This window comes from Benincasa hispida, unplaced genomic scaffold (assembly GCF_027475165.1).
Source record: "Benincasa hispida cultivar pf3 unplaced genomic scaffold, pf3_genome.v1.1 HicScf443, whole genome shotgun sequence".
Taxonomy (NCBI): domain Eukaryota; kingdom Viridiplantae; phylum Streptophyta; class Magnoliopsida; order Cucurbitales; family Cucurbitaceae; genus Benincasa; species Benincasa hispida.
In genome coordinates this window covers 8,704-30,034 of record NW_028326540.1, presented here as the reverse complement: position 1 = coordinate 30,034, position 21,331 = coordinate 8,704, and the positions used below count along the sequence as shown (strand labels likewise).

Below are 21,331 nucleotides of genomic sequence, written 5' to 3'. Positions count from 1 at the left end.
CCAATAACCATTGGGCTGATTGTAAGATTCATTGGTGTCATCTTCAGGTTGTATGGGGGCCGGCTGCTCTACCTTAAAATCACTCCCTACAGATGGTAATGAATGATGGGACAGACGAAACCGAGCTTGCAGGTAAGGGTGGCAGGTTAGAGGGGACCGATGGAAAGGACTCCCACGGGGAGTTGTATTCCCTCGGCCTAGGATTAGAAGGGCGCTCCAATTTGATTCGAAGTTTTTTAAGAAATCGATCTCTAAAAAGACTAGAGTTAGACAAATCTCGAGATCAACAAAGGAAGCTTGCTTAATCGTCCACTTGTAATTCCTCAGACATGACAATCGATCCCTCTGGAATGGAACTAGACCATCTCGAAGACTATCGAATGCCTTTTGAGCCCGGGATTCGAATAATAGCCCTTGGTTCTTTCGTTCGTTACAGACAAGAAGTTTCCTCTGTTAGTTGTGTTAGGTTGTCTGCGTAATGAACTACTGATCTAGCTCTTTTTCTTTTTATATTCTATAAAAACCAATGTCATACCACCTTCGACAGGTAAACCGAAACTCGGGAAAGCAGAGTGAACAGCTTCACGTCCTACTACCAAGGTGCGTGCCTAGCTAAAGTCAGAGCCTTGCCTTTCTTATATGACCAGCTCAAGATTGCGCTCTTATCCTTTCTCTTTGCACTAGGAAGACTCTCCATCACCTATAGATGGAAGAGACTTATTTCATTTAGTGACTAGCTCTTGCACGCGGATCCTTTCTTGATCCCTAGTGACTTCAAAGATCTTCTTCTTATTCCGTACTCTAGAACCAACCTTACTGAGAGCCCTTTCAACTCTAGCTCTAGATTTAGGGCAAAAAGCCTTAGAAGATAGATGGGTGGAACTCATTGAGATCAATCATCAAGCCAGCTACCTATGGTCAGAGGGGGAGTTAACGGTAAGAAAACCATATCGCTACTGACCACGGGCTAAGTCCTTATTTCAAAAGACCAAAGGAGGAAAAGGGCCACCGATGTGACTGAAGGTGACGACTAGCTATCTCGGATAGGAAAGAGAGGCTTGATCGGTAACCACAGATTGAAAGGTCTTTCTCCACTATCTTCTTGAATTTATGAGCGTCTACCGAACAGTCAGCCTAAAAGTCCTAATAGTGATCTAACTCCTGCCAAAGACTTCGCAGTTCAGCAAAATAGACCGACAGACTTCTATTTTTCTGTTTTGTCTTATGCACCTTCTTCCAACTCTAAAAGACACTTAGGCCAACTTACCCATCTTTGAATAGGTCTGAGAGGCTGCATTCCATGTTGATTAGGGGTTCATTACCATCTCTCACGTGAGTTGGATTGTCTGCTTTTGATTTTGGTTCGATCGACCAGTAGCGGCAGAAAAAAAACTATAGAACCCGAATCTTACCACCCGGGAGTAGTTCCCTAAATTGATGAAAGCGCTTGCTCTTTAAGTACCTGATTTCCCAAACCAACGAGCCAAGAGAGGCCAAGAGCCTGGTGGAGTTATGACTATCGCTAGCGGTGATGCCTGAGTGAGCAACCCCTTTGATAAAAGCACGAGCTAAATAGTAATCAAAGAACCTCTTCTCCTATGTTAAAGGAAAGTGCCTGAACTTTGCTCGTTTACATCTGGATAAGAAAATAGAGATACACTCGAACGATAGAGAAGGAGTTCCTAAAGCTCGTCGCCTTTGTTTGCATCTTGATGAAGGAGATGGCACCTCTACTTCAGGTGGTCACTTCAGATTCTTCTCCCGAGCTCATGGGATTGACGTAAGGGGTTGGGTGGTTAGGTGATCCCTAATCAAATTGGCTTAGAAAAGATGAGATAGGGAGGGCCCTGCCTTGGATGATTAATTGGTACCAGTTAATGATGTGATGGATTCTAATCAATGTGATTGGCATAGTTCACTTTTAGTCTCAGCAACATATAACACCAAGACCAGCAGTTGCATTTGACCAAGTTGAAGCAGCAGATCCAACCATCCTGGTTTCGTTGACCAAGTGAAGACTGTATATCGAGTCACCATTATGGAGCCTTATAACACGCTTCAATTTTCGGAATATTTTCCAACTACTGTGACAAAAGAAAGCAAAGAAACTCAACTTCTTGTAGGTCCCAATAAGCGGGAAACTAAGGTCTACTCGTCTTGGAAAGCCTCAGTTTTTCAGCGAATACCAGAACCGATTCAATCAATTGAAATCAATGTGACTTCGTCCCACAAGGAAGGAGTATTCTGAGGCGGGATATGTCATCAGTGTAGAAAGAGAATCTTCTCATTCAGAAAATGCCCTCTTATGTGCGAGACGATCTTGATAAAGCAAATGGGTTAGCAATGATCCTCTCAATTGACTAGTTCTGTTTCGGGACTTCTCCTAAAAAATGACCAATGGAACCAACCGTATCAAAGTAGTGATCTCTTGGCATAGTTGAAACTCGATGTCAGAAAGCACGTTCTTCGCGTAGAAGCCCGAACTCTTGGACGAAGGTCAGATTTAGCAAATGGAAGGGTAGGTTAGCTTTCCCACTCTTATTGCTTTCTCTAAAAAATGGAATCTCTGATGAACCTCCGATTGCTTGGTTGAGTTCTCCCACATAATGTCAAGGAATCGAAGCAATCCTGAGATCATATGGCATAACGCAAAGTCGACATCTTCGTGATTCTCGATTTGAACCCCTTTAGCCCACTCTCTTTTTACATAGCCAACTAGTTGGTGTACTCTTCCTCGATGTTGACCCAATAGAAGTCAAGCCCTTTGTCTAAAAAAGAATGGTCTCGATCTTCTTCTTTCTTAGCATTATTGTAAACCATTTGATCCTAGTCGTCTTGCATGGAAGGAGCCAGATGACAGAAATTTTGCTTTTCTCACCCCTGTCCGACCACCCGATCGATGAAGAATCGAACCAAACCACCCCGCCTTTGGAGATGACGGAGACTTTACTCGACATATTGACCCATCCATAGTCTGCTAATCTAATCCCAACGTCTTTAATCCTGATCTGTCTTTTGTTTGTTACACAACACTGAATGTACAGTTCCTTTGTTTTTCTGGCTATGGTTCTTTTGATTCTTCTTTCTAACTTTTTGATTTATGGTCTGGCCTTTTACAACCTCTGATACTCCACCTGTATCAGAATACGAACCTTGTTCAACTGTGCCCACGGGCTCGTAAGCCCTCGAGGCAAGGCAAAAAGGAAGAGAAGCTCTGGCTTTCTTTGGTCTTGAACTCGCTCCGCGCTCGAGAATGAATGTTGGAAACTCTTCGATGACATGCTCCTTTGAGTGCACAATTATTCCTTAGCTGTGCCTGTTTGGTACCGAGCTCTTTAAGGGCCTTTCTTTATTCATTCACGCTAAAAGGTAGTGAGTGGAGTCAGGCACAAAGCGATCCTCAGCTGTCGAATCCGACTAATCCCCATTGGTAGTCAAATTTGCATGGTCTAACCCTTTGCTTTAGCATAGTCAACCCTTCCCCGGTTGGAAGTCATTTCACTTTAAGACTGCTTCACTAGTGTAGTTAGTCAATCAGTATACTGATTTCCATTTTTGGATCTGCTTGAGACTCCTTCTTTCCTTCTTTGTCAAGGAATCTCTTTCTATCTTTTCATACTTCTCTTTCGTTTCTTTGAGTCAGTCTGCCCTCTCCCTTTGGTCGAGCATATTGTTTCCTAGGGTGCTGCTCTGTTCCCTACTTATTGTATACATAGATTTATAGAAACACCGTGTCTTTGAATTGAGATTGAGAAAATCATAGAATTGATTTATAGAAACATTAAGGCCGGACATTCAATTAAGGGAATTTAGGAGAAATGCTTTTGAAGACCAAATTCTTCAAGAGCCTCCGTGAAAATCCTCTGCACGATCCGGAAAAAAAAAAATGAATGGCAAGACACTACCAAAAGGACTTTCCCGCTATGACTTCAACAAGGAATTGGATTGTGGGATCCAACTTGTTTACCATGAATTACTTCTTTTGAATTTGAGAGAGAATACAAAGAGATGTGTTTTAGAGATTGAGAGCTTTTTTGAACCAATTGATTATGTGTTTTTATATATTTCACACAAAAACCAACACGAAGGGAAAAGTAACCCCTCACCCCACTCTCCACTCTCCTGCATAAGGAGTTATTTTATTTTAATTAATTAATTAATTAAATTAATAAATATATATTAAATCACATTTAATATATAATAAATAATTAAATAAATATTAATTAATTAACCATTAATTAATTAATAAAATACCTCATATTTACTAATAATGCATTCAAACCATATAAAATGCATATCTCTCTCTTAACCTATAATCTTTAATATCAATCCAATCCACAATAAATTTTACTATATAGTTTTAATATGAATCCAATTCATATTAATTTAATACTAGAATCTGATTCAAATATTATTATCTCATATTATATAGTTTTAATTATAAATGATATTTATAATTAACTACATAGTATAATGAATCATTATACATCATACTCTATATTAATCCTTATTAATATAAAATTTCCTTAAATAATTTAAACAATTCAAATTATTCCAAAATTAATTGATCATTGTTTTATCCATAGTGAGCTAGCAGGGGACCTAATAGACCTAATTAGAAGCTCCAATGATTCGAAATTAAATTAATTAAACTCTTTAATTAACTTAATTAACATTCATTTATTGTGTGTCAGTCCACTAAAAACTCACAGCTGCACTCTTTGTACTCTAAATATATTTCTATATCTATGGATATAATCAGTCATCAATAAGTCGACCCTTCATGAATTTTTCATACTTATAGTTGAGTCAAAATTATCGTTTTACCCATGTAATTACATCTTTCTCCTTAAGTCCCATTGATTTTCTAATGAACAACACGTTTATGATCTACCATAAACAAATCTCTCTCGAACCAATAAGTGGGAGGGACCTCTTATTTAAGACCAGAGTCAGCACTTAAGAGAGAAATTCATCTACTTTCTCTGAAAGCGGGAAGGAGTGAATTCGACTTTGAGGAGTTGTGTTCCTAACTCCTTACTTGGATAAATCCCTAAAATAGTAGGCTTATTGAGTCGGTGACAAGGGCCACTCTCACCCATACAAATCCAAGTATTGTCTTTATGGACAAGAGTCTATAACCCACATAGGATTGAGATCGAGTCACCTATAGTTATCCTATGAAATGTTTGTCTCTTCAATTAACGATGTTATAAAGAGAGAACAAAATATTTCGTGGTCCGATCTTATAATAACATTTACAAAGTAGGTTGTATCCGCAGTGTCTTTAGGATAATGCACCCAACCTTATTCATATATTGCTAACCTTTTAGGTTATTACTTGAACATGATCCACTTGTATGTCTATCACATATTGTTCAAGCTACATAAAATAACCATGGATCTTATTTTATTGGATTAAGTTAATGCGTTCTAATTTTCAAATAAAATATTGCTTATTTTAATAAATAAATAATTTATATTTACAAATTACAAAATACAAGATCCACGAGATTTAAGACACTAAATTCAACAATCTCACACTTGTCCTAAAGCGAGTGGAGTGTACAATACATAGAAAATAAAGTATAATATAATAAACTAGGCATATTCTATGTTGGGTTATATGTCCTAAAACTCACTGTTTGTAAAATGATAAACATTTTCTATAATCAATATACTTGTTATTGATTTCATAAATTGTATGAAAGTCTAAATTCAATAAACTAAGACCCATGACTATTGTATGAGTACTTGAACTTTATGTGGAGACATAAGAGTGGATCGGGTTCAAGTAAATAGTCAAAATGATCTATGGTACATGAATGAGATTGGGTACCTTATTCTGGTAACACCATTAGATGCGGCCTACTTTGTAATTGTTACAAAGAGTTGTAAAGTGCTACATACGATGTGATCCTAATTCGTACATGTTATTGAAAGAACTCTTATTCAAGAGTACCTACGAACGGAGGCAGATCTTTCCAATTCATTGTGACAGAATTACTACATATACATTCAAAACATACTAATATGCATTCATAATGCTAAAGAGATCAAGAGATCATACCAGATGAAGATTTCTTCTTCACAGCAAGTGTAAAACCCAGTCGTCTACCTCGAACAATCACCACTTGGACAGAAGGAAACAGAGATGACACCACCACTAAGAGCCCTCATTATTCTTGGAGTGAGAATCCATAGTGTGGGCTTTGTTCGGATTTGGTAGAGGGAAGGAGGAAGAGAGACCATACACAACGATCAAGCAAGTGGGAGATGAGGTCGTTTATCACATAGACAAGATGTTTGATCGTTTAGGTGAAAGTTATGATGTGTAAGAAAGAACAACAAAAAAAAACAAAAAAAATAAAAAAAAAAAAAAAAAAAAAAAAAGAAAAAAAAAAAAAGAAAAAAAAAAAAAAAAAAAAAAAAAAAAAAAATAAAAGAAAAAGAAAAAAGAAAAAGACCACACAAAAAAACTTTTAAAAAAAAAAAAAAAAGAACAAAAAAAAAAACAGAAACAAAAAAAAAAAAAAAAAAAAAAAGAAAAAAAGGAAAAACTCTAAAGAAAAAAAAGAAAAAAAAAAAAAGAAGAAAAAAAAAAAAAAAAAGAGAAATAAAAAAAAAAAAAAAAAAAAAAATAAAAATAAAAAAAAAAAAAAGAAAAAACTAAAAAAAAAAGAAAAGGAAAGAAAAAAGAAAAAAAAAGAAAAAAAAAATGGAGAGTAGGATGACTTTTCTCTATAATAAGAAGGAAAAAAATAGAGGGTCAGCGATCGTATAAATAATCATGTAGGAAAAGGGTGAGCAATTGTCCGAATGATCGCGTAGGAAAAACTATGCGATCGTCTATAATTTCGTTTAGTAAATACCAGGAGCTAAAGGATCGCTTAAGAAAAAAGTAAACGATCGTTTAGATAATAGCGTGCGATTGTGTAATCAGTATGCGATCGCTTAGCAATATCGTATATGTAAGCGATCGTGCAGTCATTATCGTATATGCACTGATTTTAAACTATGACGCTATCTTTTCACAATGTCCTCGCACGCCGAGATCAACACATCGCCTACTATTTATAATGCACTAATCCGTTATTTAGAACAGAAGAAGCGCCTTCCCATTTCCTTTAACCGTCCAATGAATGTGATCTTATCATATTCATAACATATAAATTAATATCATATATTAATTATAATATTTTTCTCTACTAGATATAATCATATTTATATCTAATTTCCTCCAAATTAATGTATCTCATACATAGAGTTAATTATACCATATTTAATTAACTCATTCAATTATATCATATATAATCGAAGCCCCTCTTATCAATCTGAACATTTCAAACTGATCCAAAAACTTATTCTTAACTTGTATCCAAGCTACCAAGGGGACCTTATGAACCTATGACTCGAAGCTCCAACGGTGCGTGAACAGCTGACTAAACTCTTTAGTCACGATATCCACAATCCGTTAACTGCCAGGCATTCCATTAAAGACCGATAATTGAACTCTTCTTACCATAGGTATATTTCTATGTCTATTGGATATAACTAATCACCAGTACGATGACCCTTCATAGATGCTTGTAATTACAGCAGACCAATTTACCGTTTTGCCCCTATAATTACATCTTCCTCCTTAGTACCACTGATCCCTCTAATGAACAATACAACATAGTCCTACTATGTGTGAACACCTCTCGGGCCATTAGAAGGCGCGTAGCGCCACATCGTTCAAGCCCCGGGATTAGCCCTGAAGAGAGTAATCTATCTACTTACCCTTACTTTAGGGAAGGAGTGAACTCCATCTTGTGAAGCTGAGTTCCCAGCTCCCAAATTAGACGAATCCCCAAAATGGTTGGTTTGAGTCGGCGTTCTGGCCACTCGTACCCATGCAAATCAAAGGACCGCCCTCAATGGCAGGAGTTCCCAACTCACTCAGGATTGAGGTCATGTTACCTATGGTCATCCTAGTGAAGTGAAGTCTCAGTCATGAACGGTGTTATATGACGATACGTTAACACTTCGTGGTCAGGTCTTATACAAACTCTTTGTATAGGATGCCCCCGCTCGCATGTCCTCTACAAAAATGATCAGGATCAGACCATCTGTGACAAGTCACAACACTTGTGACCATTCCACAAAGCGGGCCACATCCGTAGCATTACCAGGATAAGGTTTCCCTCCTATATCCATATACTATTGACCATTTTAGTTATCACTCAAGACATGATCCACTTATATGTCACCACATACATGCTTAAGTTACATATAGATAACCAGGGATATTAAGTTTATTGGTTTGTGGTAAAATAAAAAACATCTAAATGTGCAAAGTCAAGTAGTGAAGTAAACATCATTTATATTATACATCACAAGTGTTCGTACAAAGTTGTTTACAAACTATTAGACACGAGACTTTAGGGCACAAACCCCAACAGTTATGACATGAAGAGTGAGGGCATCCTATGCAATGAGTTTGCATAAGATCAGAACCAAGAAATAAGTCACTCTTCCTTTATAACGTTGTTTACTGTATAAGGCTGACTATTTCACCTAGATGACCTAGGTAACTCGATCTTAATCCTGAGCTAACTATGAACTTCTATTTATTCGGGATTGCTCTTAGATTTTCATAGTTAAGGGTTGGCTCAACAGCGCCGGCTCAATAAGACTCCCATTTCAGGGGTAAGACCGAATAGATAACTGGGGACATAGGGTGCAAGACGAAGTTCATGCCTACCCGATTTAGGATAGGAGAAAGGTTGTTCTCTCAAGTACTGAATCTAGGTCTTGAACAAGGTGCCACACCCTCTCACTGGGCTAAGAGAGTTTGGTTTAGTAATTGGATCACAAACCAGTTGTTCATTAGAGCATCAGTAGGGACTTGATGAATAATATGTAATCTCGGGGATAAAACAGATATTTGACCCAACTGTTATTACTAACAACTTGTGAAGGGTCAACTTGCTGATTATGGTTAAATCATGTGGACATAATATATCTACAGTGAGGGGAGTGCAACTATGGCTTTAGAGGAGTGACCCATTAGTTAAAAAATGGAGATTAATTTGGTCTAATGAGTAGCCAATTAATCTCGGATCGTTGGAGCCCATGATTTGTAGGTCCGTGAGATCCCCTACTAGCTCGTAACAAACCAGCTCTAGAATAGTGTGTTAAGTTAATTTTAATCGTTCATGGGTTTAACTGAAACTCAAGTCATCATACCAGATGATGGTTTAGAGGATCCATTGTCTTTTAATCAAGTAATGAATGATGTTGATAAAGACTAATGGATTAAAGTCATGGACCTTGAAATGGAATCTATGTATTTCAATTTAGTCTAGGATCTTGTAGATCAACCAGAAGGGGTAAAACCCATCGGTTGTATGTAGATCTACAAGAGAAAATGAGACCAAGCTGGTAAGGTACAGAACTACAAAGCTAGACTTGTGGCAAAAGGGTTTACCCAAAGAGAGGGAGTAGATTTTGAAGAAACCATCCTCTAGTTGCCATAATAAGGTCTATTAGAATACTCTTATCCATAGCTACATTTTATGATTATGAAATATGGCAAATGGATGTGAAAACAAATTTTCTAAATGGCTACCTTGAAGAGAATATCTATATGTCTCAACCAGAAGGTTTCATACAACAAGGTCAAGAGCAAAAGGTTTGCAAGCTTAATCGATCCATTCATGGATTAAAACAAGCTTTTAGATCCCGGAATATGAGATTTGACACTGCGATCAAATCTTATGGCTTTGAACAAAATGTTGACGAACCTTGTGTATACGAGAAAATCGTCAACAAAACTGTCGCTTTTCTAGTGTTGTATGTTGATGATATTCTACTCCTTGGGAATGAGGTAGAATATCTAGCTGACGTTAAGAGATGGCTGGCTTCACAATTCCAAATGAAAGATTTGGAGAAGCATAGTATGTTCTTGAAATTTAAATAATTCGGAATCATAAGAATAGAACATTGGCATTATCTCAAACATGTTATATAGACAAGATATTGTCTAGGTATAAAATATAAAATTCCAAGAAAGGGTCTTTACCTTTCAGGCATGGAATTCACTTGTCTAAGGAACAAAGTCCCAAGACACCTCAAGAGGTTGAGGAGATGAATCGAATTCCATATGCATCTGCAATTGGGAGTTTGATGTATGCAATGTTGTGTACTCGTCACGATATATGCTATGTCGTAGGAATTGTCAGCCAATTTCAGTCCAATCCTGGTCATGACCATTGGACTGCTGTTAAAAACATTCTCAAGTATCTTCAAGAATGAGAGATTATATGCTCGTGTATGGTCCTAAGGATCTGATCCTTACTGGATACATTGATTCTGACTTTCAGACCGATATTGATTCAAGAAAATTAACTTCGGGGTCAGTATTCACTCTTAACGGAGGAGCAATTATGTGGAGAAGCATCAAGCAGAGTTATATTACGGACTCCACAATGGAAGCTGAGTATGTAGCTGCAAGCGAAGCAACAAAAGAAGCAGTATGGCTCAGAAAGTTCCTGACAAATCTAGAAGTAGTTCCTAACATGCACGTGCCTGGCACTCTATATTGTGACAACAGTGGAGCAGTTGCAAATTCAAAGGAACCACAAAGCCATACAAGGGGAAATCATATCGAATGAAAATACCATCTCATCAGGGAGATTGTATATATAGGAGATGTTATTGTCACTTAGATTGCTTCCCAAGACAACTTAGCTGATCCATTTACGAAGGCCCTCTCGGCTAAAGTGTTCGAGGGTCACCTAGTAGGACTAGGTTTACGAGTTTTGTATCACTAGGGCAAGTGAGAGAATTTATGGGTATTATAATGCCTTAGTTTATTATATTTGTATTTATGTGTATTTTAATGCCCTAGTTTATTGTATTTGTACATTTTATTCTCTCCATGTAAACTCAACATTGTATATATTTGTATATATTGATCCACTGGAGTTTTAGTCCAAGTGGGAGTATTGTTGGGTTTTATATCCTAAAACTTGCAGTTTGTAAAATGATAAACATTTTCTATAATCAATATACTTGTTATTGATTTCATAAATTGTATGAAAGTCTAAATTCAATAAACTAAGACCCATGACTATTGTATGAGTACTTGAACTTTATATGGAGACATAAGATTGTATCAGGTTAGAGTAAATAGTCAAAATGATCTATGGTACATGAATAAGGTTGGGTACCTTATTCTGGTAACACCATTGGATGCGGCCTACTCTGTAGTTGTTACAAAGAGTTGTAAAGTGCTACATATGATGTGATCCAAATTTGTACATGGTATGACATGAGGAGTGGTAGCATCCCATGCAATGAGTTTTCATAAGATCAGGACCAAGAAATAAGTCACTCTTACTTTATAATGCTGCTTACTGTATAAGACTGACTATTTCACCTAGATGACCTAGGTAATTCGATCTTAATCCTGAGCTAACTACGAACTCCTGTTTATTCGAGATTGTCCTTAGATTTTCATAGTTGAGGGTTGGCTCAATAGCGCCGGCTCAATAAGACTCCCATTTCAGGGGTAAGACCGCGTACATAGCTGGGGACATAGGGTGCAAGATGGAGTTCACGCCTACCCGATTTAGGGATAGGAGAAAGGTTATTCTCTCAAGTATTGAATCCAAGTCTTGAACAAGGAGCCCCACCCACTCACTGGGCTTAAAGAGTTTGGTTTAGTGATTGGATCACAAATTAGTTGTTCATTAGAGGATCAATAGGGACTTGAGGAATAAGACATAATCTCGGGGGTAAAATAGATATTTGACCTAGCCGTTATTACGAACAACTTGTGAAGAGTCGACATGCTGATTATGATTGTTAGATCATGTGGACATAATATATCGACAGTGAGGGGAGTGCAACTATGGGCTTTAGTGGAGTGACCCATTAGTTAAAGAATGGAGATTAATTTGGTGTAATGAGTTTAGCCAATTAATCTCGAATCGTTGGAGCCTATGATCTGTAGGTCCTTGAGGTCCCCCTACTGACTTATAACAGACTAGCTCTAGAATAGCGTGATAAGTTAATTTGAATTGTTCAAATTAGGATTAAGGGAGTTAGTAATTATATGAGATATAGTTACATGTTTAATTTTCGAATTAAACGGAATAGGAGAATTTATATATTTAAATATGATTTAAATATATAAAGATGGATATGTGTTAAAATTAATTTATGAAATTAATTAAATTTTTCATTCTTCAAATCAAAATAGACTTTATAAAATAAATTTTTTATTTTTTAGATAAAATTGAAAAGGAAAAGACAAAACACACAACATGGAAAAAGAAGTTTCTCCATTATCCATCTTTGAAGTAGCTCACACAAAATGCATTTTCCTTACCTTGTCTTCTCCAAGCATGAGCTACAACTCATGCAAGTCTCTCCTTTGCATGTTGATCTGCAATATAATGAAGAGATTGGAGTGAAAATTGGGCATGCAATCTATAGAGAATTTGAGAGAAAATTCAGGTTGAAGAAAGAGTTCTTCAACAAGATTACTGCAATGAGCATTTCTCCTTTATCCCTTGATTCAAGCTTGTTTTGAGTCTCACAATTCAATCTAGAGCACCAAGAGAATAGTGGGGAAGATCTTGAGGTGGTCTGCAATAAGATTTGGAGAAGATAGCAGCTGGAGAAGGAGCTTTGAAGAAGTTCTACAAGAGGTATGTCTTGAAACTCACTTGTTTTTCTGCAAGAGCATACTTAATATTTTGCCAAAATTAGTGACTTTGGATGCTTAGATGATCCTTATGCTTTCGCTGTTACTGATACAATCCTACATTCTATACCCTATAATACTCTTACTTTCCCTAGACAAGAGGACTCATATCCCATAGACCCAAACTCTCTAGGTGACTCTCATTAAGTTTAGCTGTAAGGGTCTTTGTAAATTGATCAACAACATTATGCTCCGAAGCAATCTTCATGATGATCACGTCTCCTCTGAAGGAAATCGAACACAGGATTTCTATGAGAAGCGAAAAATAGATCATTCCAAATTACAATCATGAATGAACATTATAAATTACAGTCGTATACTCAAACAAATGGTTATGCAATCCTTAAAGAAATTACAGCATGATAACTAAAAATGAACAAGGAAAATGCTACGAACATTTGTAGACTCGTCTCCACGCTTCTTGCTCACGAACGCTCGAACACAACAATCTCAAATGCTCGAACAACAAGACCGCAACATTGCACGAACACTTTGCGCTCGAACTCAGCAATCGTCTGGGTCACAAAGTCCCCAACAGCACGAACGGCCTCCACAGAACCTTGACGGTGTCGAGTTGAGTATGACACCACCAAGAAGGTTACCTTGGTATTCTCGGTGTGAGAATTCAGAGGGTGGGCTCTGTGTAAACTTGGAATGAGGCAGACGAAGGAGGAGATAACAATCCTGTACACGATTGAGCAAGTGGGAGAAGGCTGAAACCTATCGTATAGGTCAATGCCCAATCGTTTAGCAAAAGTTAAGCGATGTTCTTTAATTCAGATCAAGGTAGCAATTCCTTTGATTACTCTGACTTTGGTTGGGGAGAGCAGGGTGCAAAGACTCCCGAAATCTCGTCTTTTCTTTCAGCTGCCATGGAAAGTGAAGATTCACACTTTGTGGAGGATGGTTCTCCAAGCAAGAAAGTCAAGTATAGCCCAGAGAATACGGTGGTTTCTCAAGGCTCTGAAAAGACTTTATCTGAGGAGTTGTCTTCTTTTGAGTCAGAGATGAAATACTTCCAGATGCCATATCTCGACAGCAGCTGGGATGCATCAATGGATGCCTTCCTTGCAGGAGAGACAGGGAACCAGGATGGTGGGAACTCAGTCGACCTTTGGACCTTTGACGATCTTGCAGGAATGGTCGGCAGTGTCTTCTAAGCAAATCTTGTCCAGCTTGTTGCTAGGTTATGTAAATAAAAGCTACATATTAGTGAGTTTGACATCTTTATCAGTTCCTCCCCAAGTTTTTCCTGATTTTTCAAAAATGTATACTCCTTCCCTTCAGGATCGTATCCTTTGTTTTCTTTAAAAACTTGAAAATCTCACATAAACTTATTGCAGGAACATTTGTGATCTGTTATGGGAATGGACGTGAGAGAGATCTGCCTGCATTAGGAATGGCCTAACAAACATAGCTATTGGTGTGTATGTTGAATGTGAGGACACTTAGTGTACTACTTGGTAGGCTTCATTTCATGTTTCGAAGACCATAATATGGGAAACTCAAAACTAATATAATGCTTGTACTGATAAAAACTACGTGTGGTTGGTTTGCTATGGACGTTGAAAAACTTGATGAATCTCATTTCTGCCTTCTGTGTTTGTATAAGTGATGGATGGATGGTCGGATGGTTGTGTCATTCTTTTCTTTTTCATATTACTTCCATATTTTCATAATTCGTAAACTGAACCGAAAGTTGGGTTTGGTTATCATTTTGTACTCGGCAAATACGCAATGAAAATGTTTGTTTGGGTTGCCTAATGAAACTTCTCTGATCCCAGCACTGTATTGTCCTGTTTATAAGTTTAGATCATTTTCCATAGTTTTACATGTTTGAGAATGCATTTATCTCTGAAATGATGGGATTGTGAAGATCTTTACTGTCAGTATTTTTATAAATTGGGGTGCAGCTTGTGGAGAAGAGCATGGGGAATTCAGACTAGAGGATGATGATGATGATGATGATGATAATGAAGAATAGACGGCAGTGGAAAATGAGTGGCTGTGCTTAGTAGAAAGTCAGTGATTTGCCATTACTTGACCATCCCATCCTGGTTTTATTCTTTGGCCCCTGCTCTCACCACTCACATGTTTCTGTAAGCTGCAGGGCAAGTTCCTATTTTAAGCTGTTTCTTGCATGTGATTTGATTCGACCTTTTTCCAAAGTTTTCAACTGCTGAGTTCCTTCTTTTGTTATTATTTTCAAAATACTTGAATAAATAGTACTTTTAAAAATTTATTGAAAGTTGTGGTTTGGATAAAGTATACCTCTTTTTTCCTATGTTATGGTTCTATTGTTTTGAGTTTGATTTCAATTCATTGAAAGTTGTAATTTAAAAAAGTACCTCTTTTTTCTTATGTCGAGTCTATTCTCCATTTGGTGGTCCTATTTGATTTTAATTTAGGTTCGTTTTGGTAATCATTTTGTTTTTGAAAATTAAGCCAATGGATATTATTATCTTCAAATTTCTATCTTTGTTATCTATTTTTTACTCTTTTCAAAAAGTTGTTTTTGGTTTTAGAATTTGGTTAAACATTCAACCATTTTACTACTTAAAGATGTAAATTATGGTATGAAATGAGGATGAAATATATATTTTTTTTTATTTTTTTTAAAATTAAAGGGTTATCAAACGAGGTCTTAGTTTTTAGGTTTTATAATGTTACAATTTCACTTTTGAAATTTAAATTTTGTTTCAAATTGATTTTTAGGTTTTAAAGTTTACACTTTTAACTTTGATTTTTCCTTAATATTGTCCTTCAATCTTTGGTCTATTAATTAATTTAAAATAATTATATAGTAAATTTTTTAAGTTAATTTTAATAGAGATGAAAAAAATGTTAGGTTAAGTAAGTATAAATCTTTTAATTCTTTTGAATTAATTAATAAATATTAACTCTAATGATGGAAAGTGAGCATAAAGTTGAAATTATATATCTTGAAATTTAGTGACCATATTGAAATTTAACTCAAACATAAGAGTAATATTGTAACATTTTGAAATCTAAGAATTAAATAGAAATTAAATTCAAAATTTAAGAGCTAAAAGTGTGAAATTTTGAAATCTAGGGACCAAATGGAAACTAGATCTAAAATTTAAAGATTAAAATAATATTTTATTATAAATTTTGGTTTTGTTGGTGTTTGAACTTTCAAATGTGTCTAGTAGAGTTTTAAGCTTTCACTCTTTTGCCTAATAGGTTTCTAATAATTTTTTTTAAAAAAAATTAAGAAATGAATCAATCTATTGGATATAAATTTGAATTTTATGTTTAGTGGAGTTGAAGACCATTTAATTATGTGTCTAAAATATGTTTTTTTTTTTTAAAAAAAAAAAATCATGATTCATAAATTAAATTTGTAATTTTTAAAGCTTTAAGAATCAAATAGGCAAACTTTGAAGTTTAAGGAATTAATCCTAGTTTTTATTCCCCATTTTAGATTTAAAGAAAAAGGTTACTTTTATAGATTTGACATCTAATTTTGTATTTCCTACTTATTTTTAACCTACTATTTAAATATATATAATATCAATAAAGTTAGATCTACAAAGGAGTTCATTTGGTGGGATGACTCATCCTATTGAGATAATAAATCTTTATCCATTTGAGATTCTAATGAACCAGAAGAAAACAAAAGATAAAATTATGCTCTTTATGACAAAACACCAAAATCATTATTCTTTTATTGCCCCTAATTTTCTATTTCAATTTCAATATTATCATATCTGGCATGATTGAGTTTGTTTAATAATATATTTGAAATATCAATTTCCTAACTACAGCATTATAGTCCATTATGAAATGTATCAGAAAAATAAAAATTATTAAAAATCCATTTTAGTCCCTAAATTTTCATATAAATAACAATTTAGTCTTTGAACTTTGCTTTTCAACGATTTAGTCCTTTTACTTTAAATTTTATAACAATTTAATCTTTAAACTTTAGTATATAACAATTTAGTCCCTCTACTTTAAATTTTTTAATAATTTAGTCCCTATTGAAAAAATTAATGCTAAGTTTCATGAGATTTCTTATATAAATAAATTGATAAACTAATTAGAGACTTGATATTTTAGTCTACATTATAAAATAAAGAAAAATGACATTTAATTTTGATGATTTTTTTACTAAGGACTACATTGTTGCAATACATACCGTACTAGTCAAGAAACACGTGCATAATTAAAATTTTAAAAAAATCATGTTATTATTTATTTTATTTTTGAAAATAAATCTTTTTTCTTATCTTATTTAAAATATTTCTTGTTTGCTACTTTAAAACTTTTCATAAAATCTCTGATCGAAGCGTTTTTCATTGAATATGACTTAAGAGGGCAACAATAAATTAACACAACACACCTAAAAGTTAATTAAAAAAGAGTTCCTCGCATAATTGTTTAATTCTAAAAATGCGTAAGATGATTGGTTGTTGAAATAAAATATGAGAATATAGAGATGAAGGAGAAAGACAAATAGATTATTCTTAAAATTAAATGAGTTTTAATATAATAACACCTATAAGTTACTTGATGATTATTCAAAAGAAAAAAAAACAGATTCTTAATTTTGGTATTAAGCATACTATGATCATAGCTTACCGATAACGAAAATTCGTTACTTTTACATCAAGTTTGAGATTAAGAATCTAAAGCAAGACATCAAATTCGAAATTGCTATTCTTAATTTAATCTCTGTTCTTCGTGTGCCCTAAAAAATGGGCATCCATGGATGTTCTTGGATCCGGAACTCCATTTTCAAGTCGCTTTTGCTGCGAACAGATCTGTACGCTTTATACTCTAAAACGATTCTGCTTTTTCCTCTTCGTTGTCGCTCTCTTTTCGATCATCGCAATCGCAATCGCCGCATTGCCTGTAATCTTCTTGTTGAAGCCTCGAGAACCGATTTTTTCTCTTCAGTCACTGCGATTGGATTGGTACAACATTACCGTCAGATCTGGCTCTCCAATTCTTTCTTCGGTTTTTACTCTGACTCTTAATTCTCAAAACCCTAACAAAATCGGCATCAAGTACAGTCCGGCGAGGCTTCTCCTGATCTACGATGGAACCGCTGTGATCGGAACGATTCGAGTGCCCGAAGTGTTTCAGCCTGCTCGTAGCGTCGATCAGAGTGTTCGAACTCGTTTGTTGTTGCATCAATTTGATGTGGATTTGTTGGAGACGATACAAGAGTTTGTTGAGATGAAAATTATTGGCGATGTTGGTGTAGAGCTGTTTGTGCTTCATATGGCGGTGATTAAGATGAAGGTGACGTTTAATTGTTGTTTGTATTTAACTCTCTCGAGCTTCAGTTTTCATGGAAGAGTTTGAAGTGTTTGTTTTTGAAGAATTTGTCTGTAAGTTGTGCATGAAGAAGGGGAAGAAGAATTTAAGGGCATTTTTTTTTTAAAAAATAAATATTTAGGTAAAAAAAAAAAAGCTTTTCTTCCCTAATCTTTCATAAAATAAACAACTGAGTCACTCAACTTTTATTTAAAATAATCTAGTCCTTAAATTTTATTTATAATAATTTAGTTCTTAAATTTTAATATCTAATAATTTAGATCTATTTAATTTATTTATAATAATTTAGTCCTTAAATTTTAATATATAATAATTTAGATCTCTATTGATAACCATTTTGTCTTTTGTTTTTGTTTTTGAAAATTAAGCCTATATCATCGATACTTTTTTTTTTGACATCTTTAACTATAATGGTTGAATTCTTAGGAAAAAAAAGATTTTTTTTTTTTTTTTTTAGTTTTCAAAATTTGGCTTGGTTTTCTAAATAATGAGTGGAAAATATATAACAAAAGAGGAAATTTGAAGGTAGAAGTAGTGTGCATAAGCTTAATTTTTAAAAAACAAAAAAAATTACCAAACGAGGTCTTAATCATTGTATTCCAAAATTTGTGACAATTTAGGACTATTTTGGATTAACTTAAGAAAAAAGTGTTTTTTAAAAAACTCATTTTTATTTAAACACTTTTGATAAAAAATGATTAAAATACAGTTGGAAAACTATTTTGAGTGGTTTCCAAACACCCTAATTTATTCCAAAATGATTTATTTTTTAAATTTAACACTTGAAAATGTATTCCAAAAATATTCTTAGTCCCTAAATAAAAATATTTATCAAAATTAGATGTCAAAATCTGTTATGTAATGTTGTAGACTTTGTATTTTATAAAAATATTTAGTTTCAAATTATTTCATTAAATCTTAACTCTAATTTTTCCAATAGGGACTAATAATTATTATAAATTTAGGGTCTATTTGGATTGATTTGAAAAAAAAAAGTGGCTACTCATTTTTATTTAAATGTTTTTGATAAAAATTGACTAAAATACATATTTTAAGTGGTTGCCAAATACTAAATTCTTCTAAAATAACTTCTTTTTTTTAATAAACATTTAAAAAATATATTCCAAACACACTCTTAAGGTTCATAGACTAAATTTTACAAAATTAAAAAATACAGAGACTAATCGTTACGATACGAACCCAAATTCAAAGATTAAATTATTACATTTTAAAAATTCAGGGACTAAAAAGTGATTTTTAATTTATATATATATTGATTAGGATTGAAATGTTGAGGATTTGGGTGTAGGTTGCTTTGAAATGCGACGTAGATGTTGATTACAGAAAGCTTAATTTCAGAGAAGAAATACTTGGCAATGGAGCAACCGTAGAAAAAGCTTTGGTAAGTGCTCTGGCTTTTAAAATAATTTGGAATTTCAGTTTCTACATGTTAGATTTTCAATTTTAATTCAAATACTATCCATAAAAATTTATTACATATTACTAATTTATTGTTGATTTTTAAAAGAAAAATTTATTGTCTATGAGCTTTTTATTGTAATTTTTTGAAAAATATCCGTTTAATATATTTATTATTATTATTATTTTAATAAATTTCGATAAAAAATAATTTGAATTACTAAATTTAAGATTTCTTGTGTGGATATGGACTTAAATCGAATCTTTAAATGTATAAGGACTCAAATTCAAAAAGTTATAAAGTATATAGATCAAAATGATATTTAAATCAGAAAAAAAGTGTATATTGTTACTTTGATTTAAAACCATATTTTAAGTGGAAATCAGTTAGAGTTGTGAATATGCAAATTGGGTTCTGAAACACAACAATATTCTAGCTCCAATTTTCACTATAAGTCTTCATTTTCAATTTCAAACTTTGAAACATTTATGAAAAAATAAGTGCATTAGTGTAGGTCTCGTTTGCGTTTGATAATCATTTGGTTTTTGGTTTTTATTTTTGAAAATTAAGTCGTTTTCATCCATATTTCTTACTATTTTTCTTAAGTATAATGGTTAAATTTTTAACCAAATTCCAAAAAACAAAAACAACATTATAAAAACTAATTTTTTTAGTCCTCAAAATTTGGTTTGGTTTTTTAAAGCATTGGAGATGGAATAGTATCCATAGATTTAATTTTTTTAAAAAAATAAAAAATAAAATGATTATCAAATAGGATCCTAATTTTTGAAATAAAGAGTTAAATTGTAATAGCCTCCAAGGTTTTGAAACTTAAAGAAAATAAGAAACTGATTTAAAAAGTTTCATAGCTTTTTATGAGTGAGTGGCACATATATTTTGCAATATTTAAAAGTTTTTAATTGTATTAATTCTGTAAGTTTAGGAGAGTTATGAATGAGATGAAAAGTTAGTAAATGTAAATATAATAATTGGATTGATTTTTTTTTTTTAAAACCCGTTTTCTTTAATAAAGGGAACTCCAAAAGCAAAACATTCATAAATAAGTTATTTAGAAAATAAGAACTTTAGTTTCTTTTGGCAATTTGACACCCTCTTTCCTTAAGTAACAAACTATCATTATGTTTTTTTTTTTTTTTTTTTTTTTTTTTTTTTTTTTTTTTTTTTTTTTTTTTTAATTTTTTTTTTTTACTTTTTAAAATAAAAACACAATAAATTAATTATGTATTTGTTTATTATCGTTTTTTTTTCAAGTGAAGTAAAAGTTAATTTTTCTTATTTTTCACTTTCAGGATTCAATTCCTTCCAACTCCAAGCCAATGTCCACAAACTGTGGAGTCGCTTTTTACTTATGAAGGTGCTTAGCTCACTAATTAGTAATTACTGGTTAAGTATTTTGTTTAATCTATTTTGAGTGCATGAGCTATCCCTAGCTTGTTTGTTTTTGTATCTCTTGTTTACTACTAAAAAAATATTGTGTGTTTGTTTTATTTAGTAACTTTCTTCATGACCCAATTATTCGGAATTTTTTTTTCTTATAATCATGGTTGTGGATTTTCTTTCTATGAGAATCCTCGTACTTGTATAATATATATATCTTTTCTTTCAAATTCGGTCATGTATCAAGAAATCGACATCGTATATGGATAGATTTAACTCTAACTTTAAAAAAGATCTAGCATGTACTTCCTTTAACGAAGTCATCGATGATCAAATTGATTTGAACATTTTTTTTTCCACTTCATTTCATACATATTCCATACTATATTAGTGAATTTATATAATTAGCCATTTAGCTCCTATGATTTGCACATCATGGTTATTTAGTC

At 33.6% G+C, this 21,331-nt stretch overlaps 2 protein-coding genes across 2 annotated transcripts; both read left to right on the top strand.

Annotated features, from left to right (window-relative positions):
• The first annotated feature begins 13,521 nt into the window (after positions 1-13,521).
• On the top strand, positions 13,522-14,741 carry LOC150030211 (ethylene-responsive transcription factor RAP2-12-like). Its single transcript, XM_090309940.1, has 2 exons — positions 13,522-13,899; positions 14,634-14,741. Exons 1-2 carry the CDS (start codon positions 13,522-13,524, stop codon positions 14,739-14,741), a joined length of 486 nt encoding a protein of 161 aa, XP_090166066.1.
• Positions 14,742-17,226: 2,485 nt separating this feature from the next.
• Positions 17,227-21,112, top strand: LOC120086714 (uncharacterized). Its single transcript, XM_039043486.2, has 3 exons — positions 17,227-18,028; positions 19,374-19,466; positions 20,795-21,112. Exons 1-3 carry the CDS (start codon positions 17,489-17,491, stop codon positions 20,855-20,857), a joined length of 696 nt encoding a protein of 231 aa, XP_038899414.1. The 5' UTR covers positions 17,227-17,488; the 3' UTR covers positions 20,858-21,112.
• The last annotated feature ends 219 nt before the right edge of the window (positions 21,113-21,331 follow it).

Excerpts from the sequence above, each read along its gene's own strand:
- LOC150030211 (XM_090309940.1), top strand. The coding sequence starts at position 13,522 with ATGTTCTTTAATTCAGATCAAGGTAGCAATTCCTTTGATTACTCTGAC. Across the intron at positions 13,900-14,633 it reads TTGACGATCTTGCAGGAATG|ATCTTTACTGTCAGTATTTT; the intron begins GTCGGCAGTGTC and ends GGGATTGTGAAG.
- LOC120086714 (XM_039043486.2), top strand. The coding sequence starts at position 17,489 with ATGGATGTTCTTGGATCCGGAACTCCATTTTCAAGTCGCTTTTGCTGC. Across the intron at positions 18,029-19,373 it reads TGGCGGTGATTAAGATGAAG|GTTGCTTTGAAATGCGACGT; the intron begins GTGACGTTTAAT and ends ATTTGGGTGTAG. Across the intron at positions 19,467-20,794 it reads CAACCGTAGAAAAAGCTTTG|GATTCAATTCCTTCCAACTC; the intron begins GTAAGTGCTCTG and ends TTTCACTTTCAG.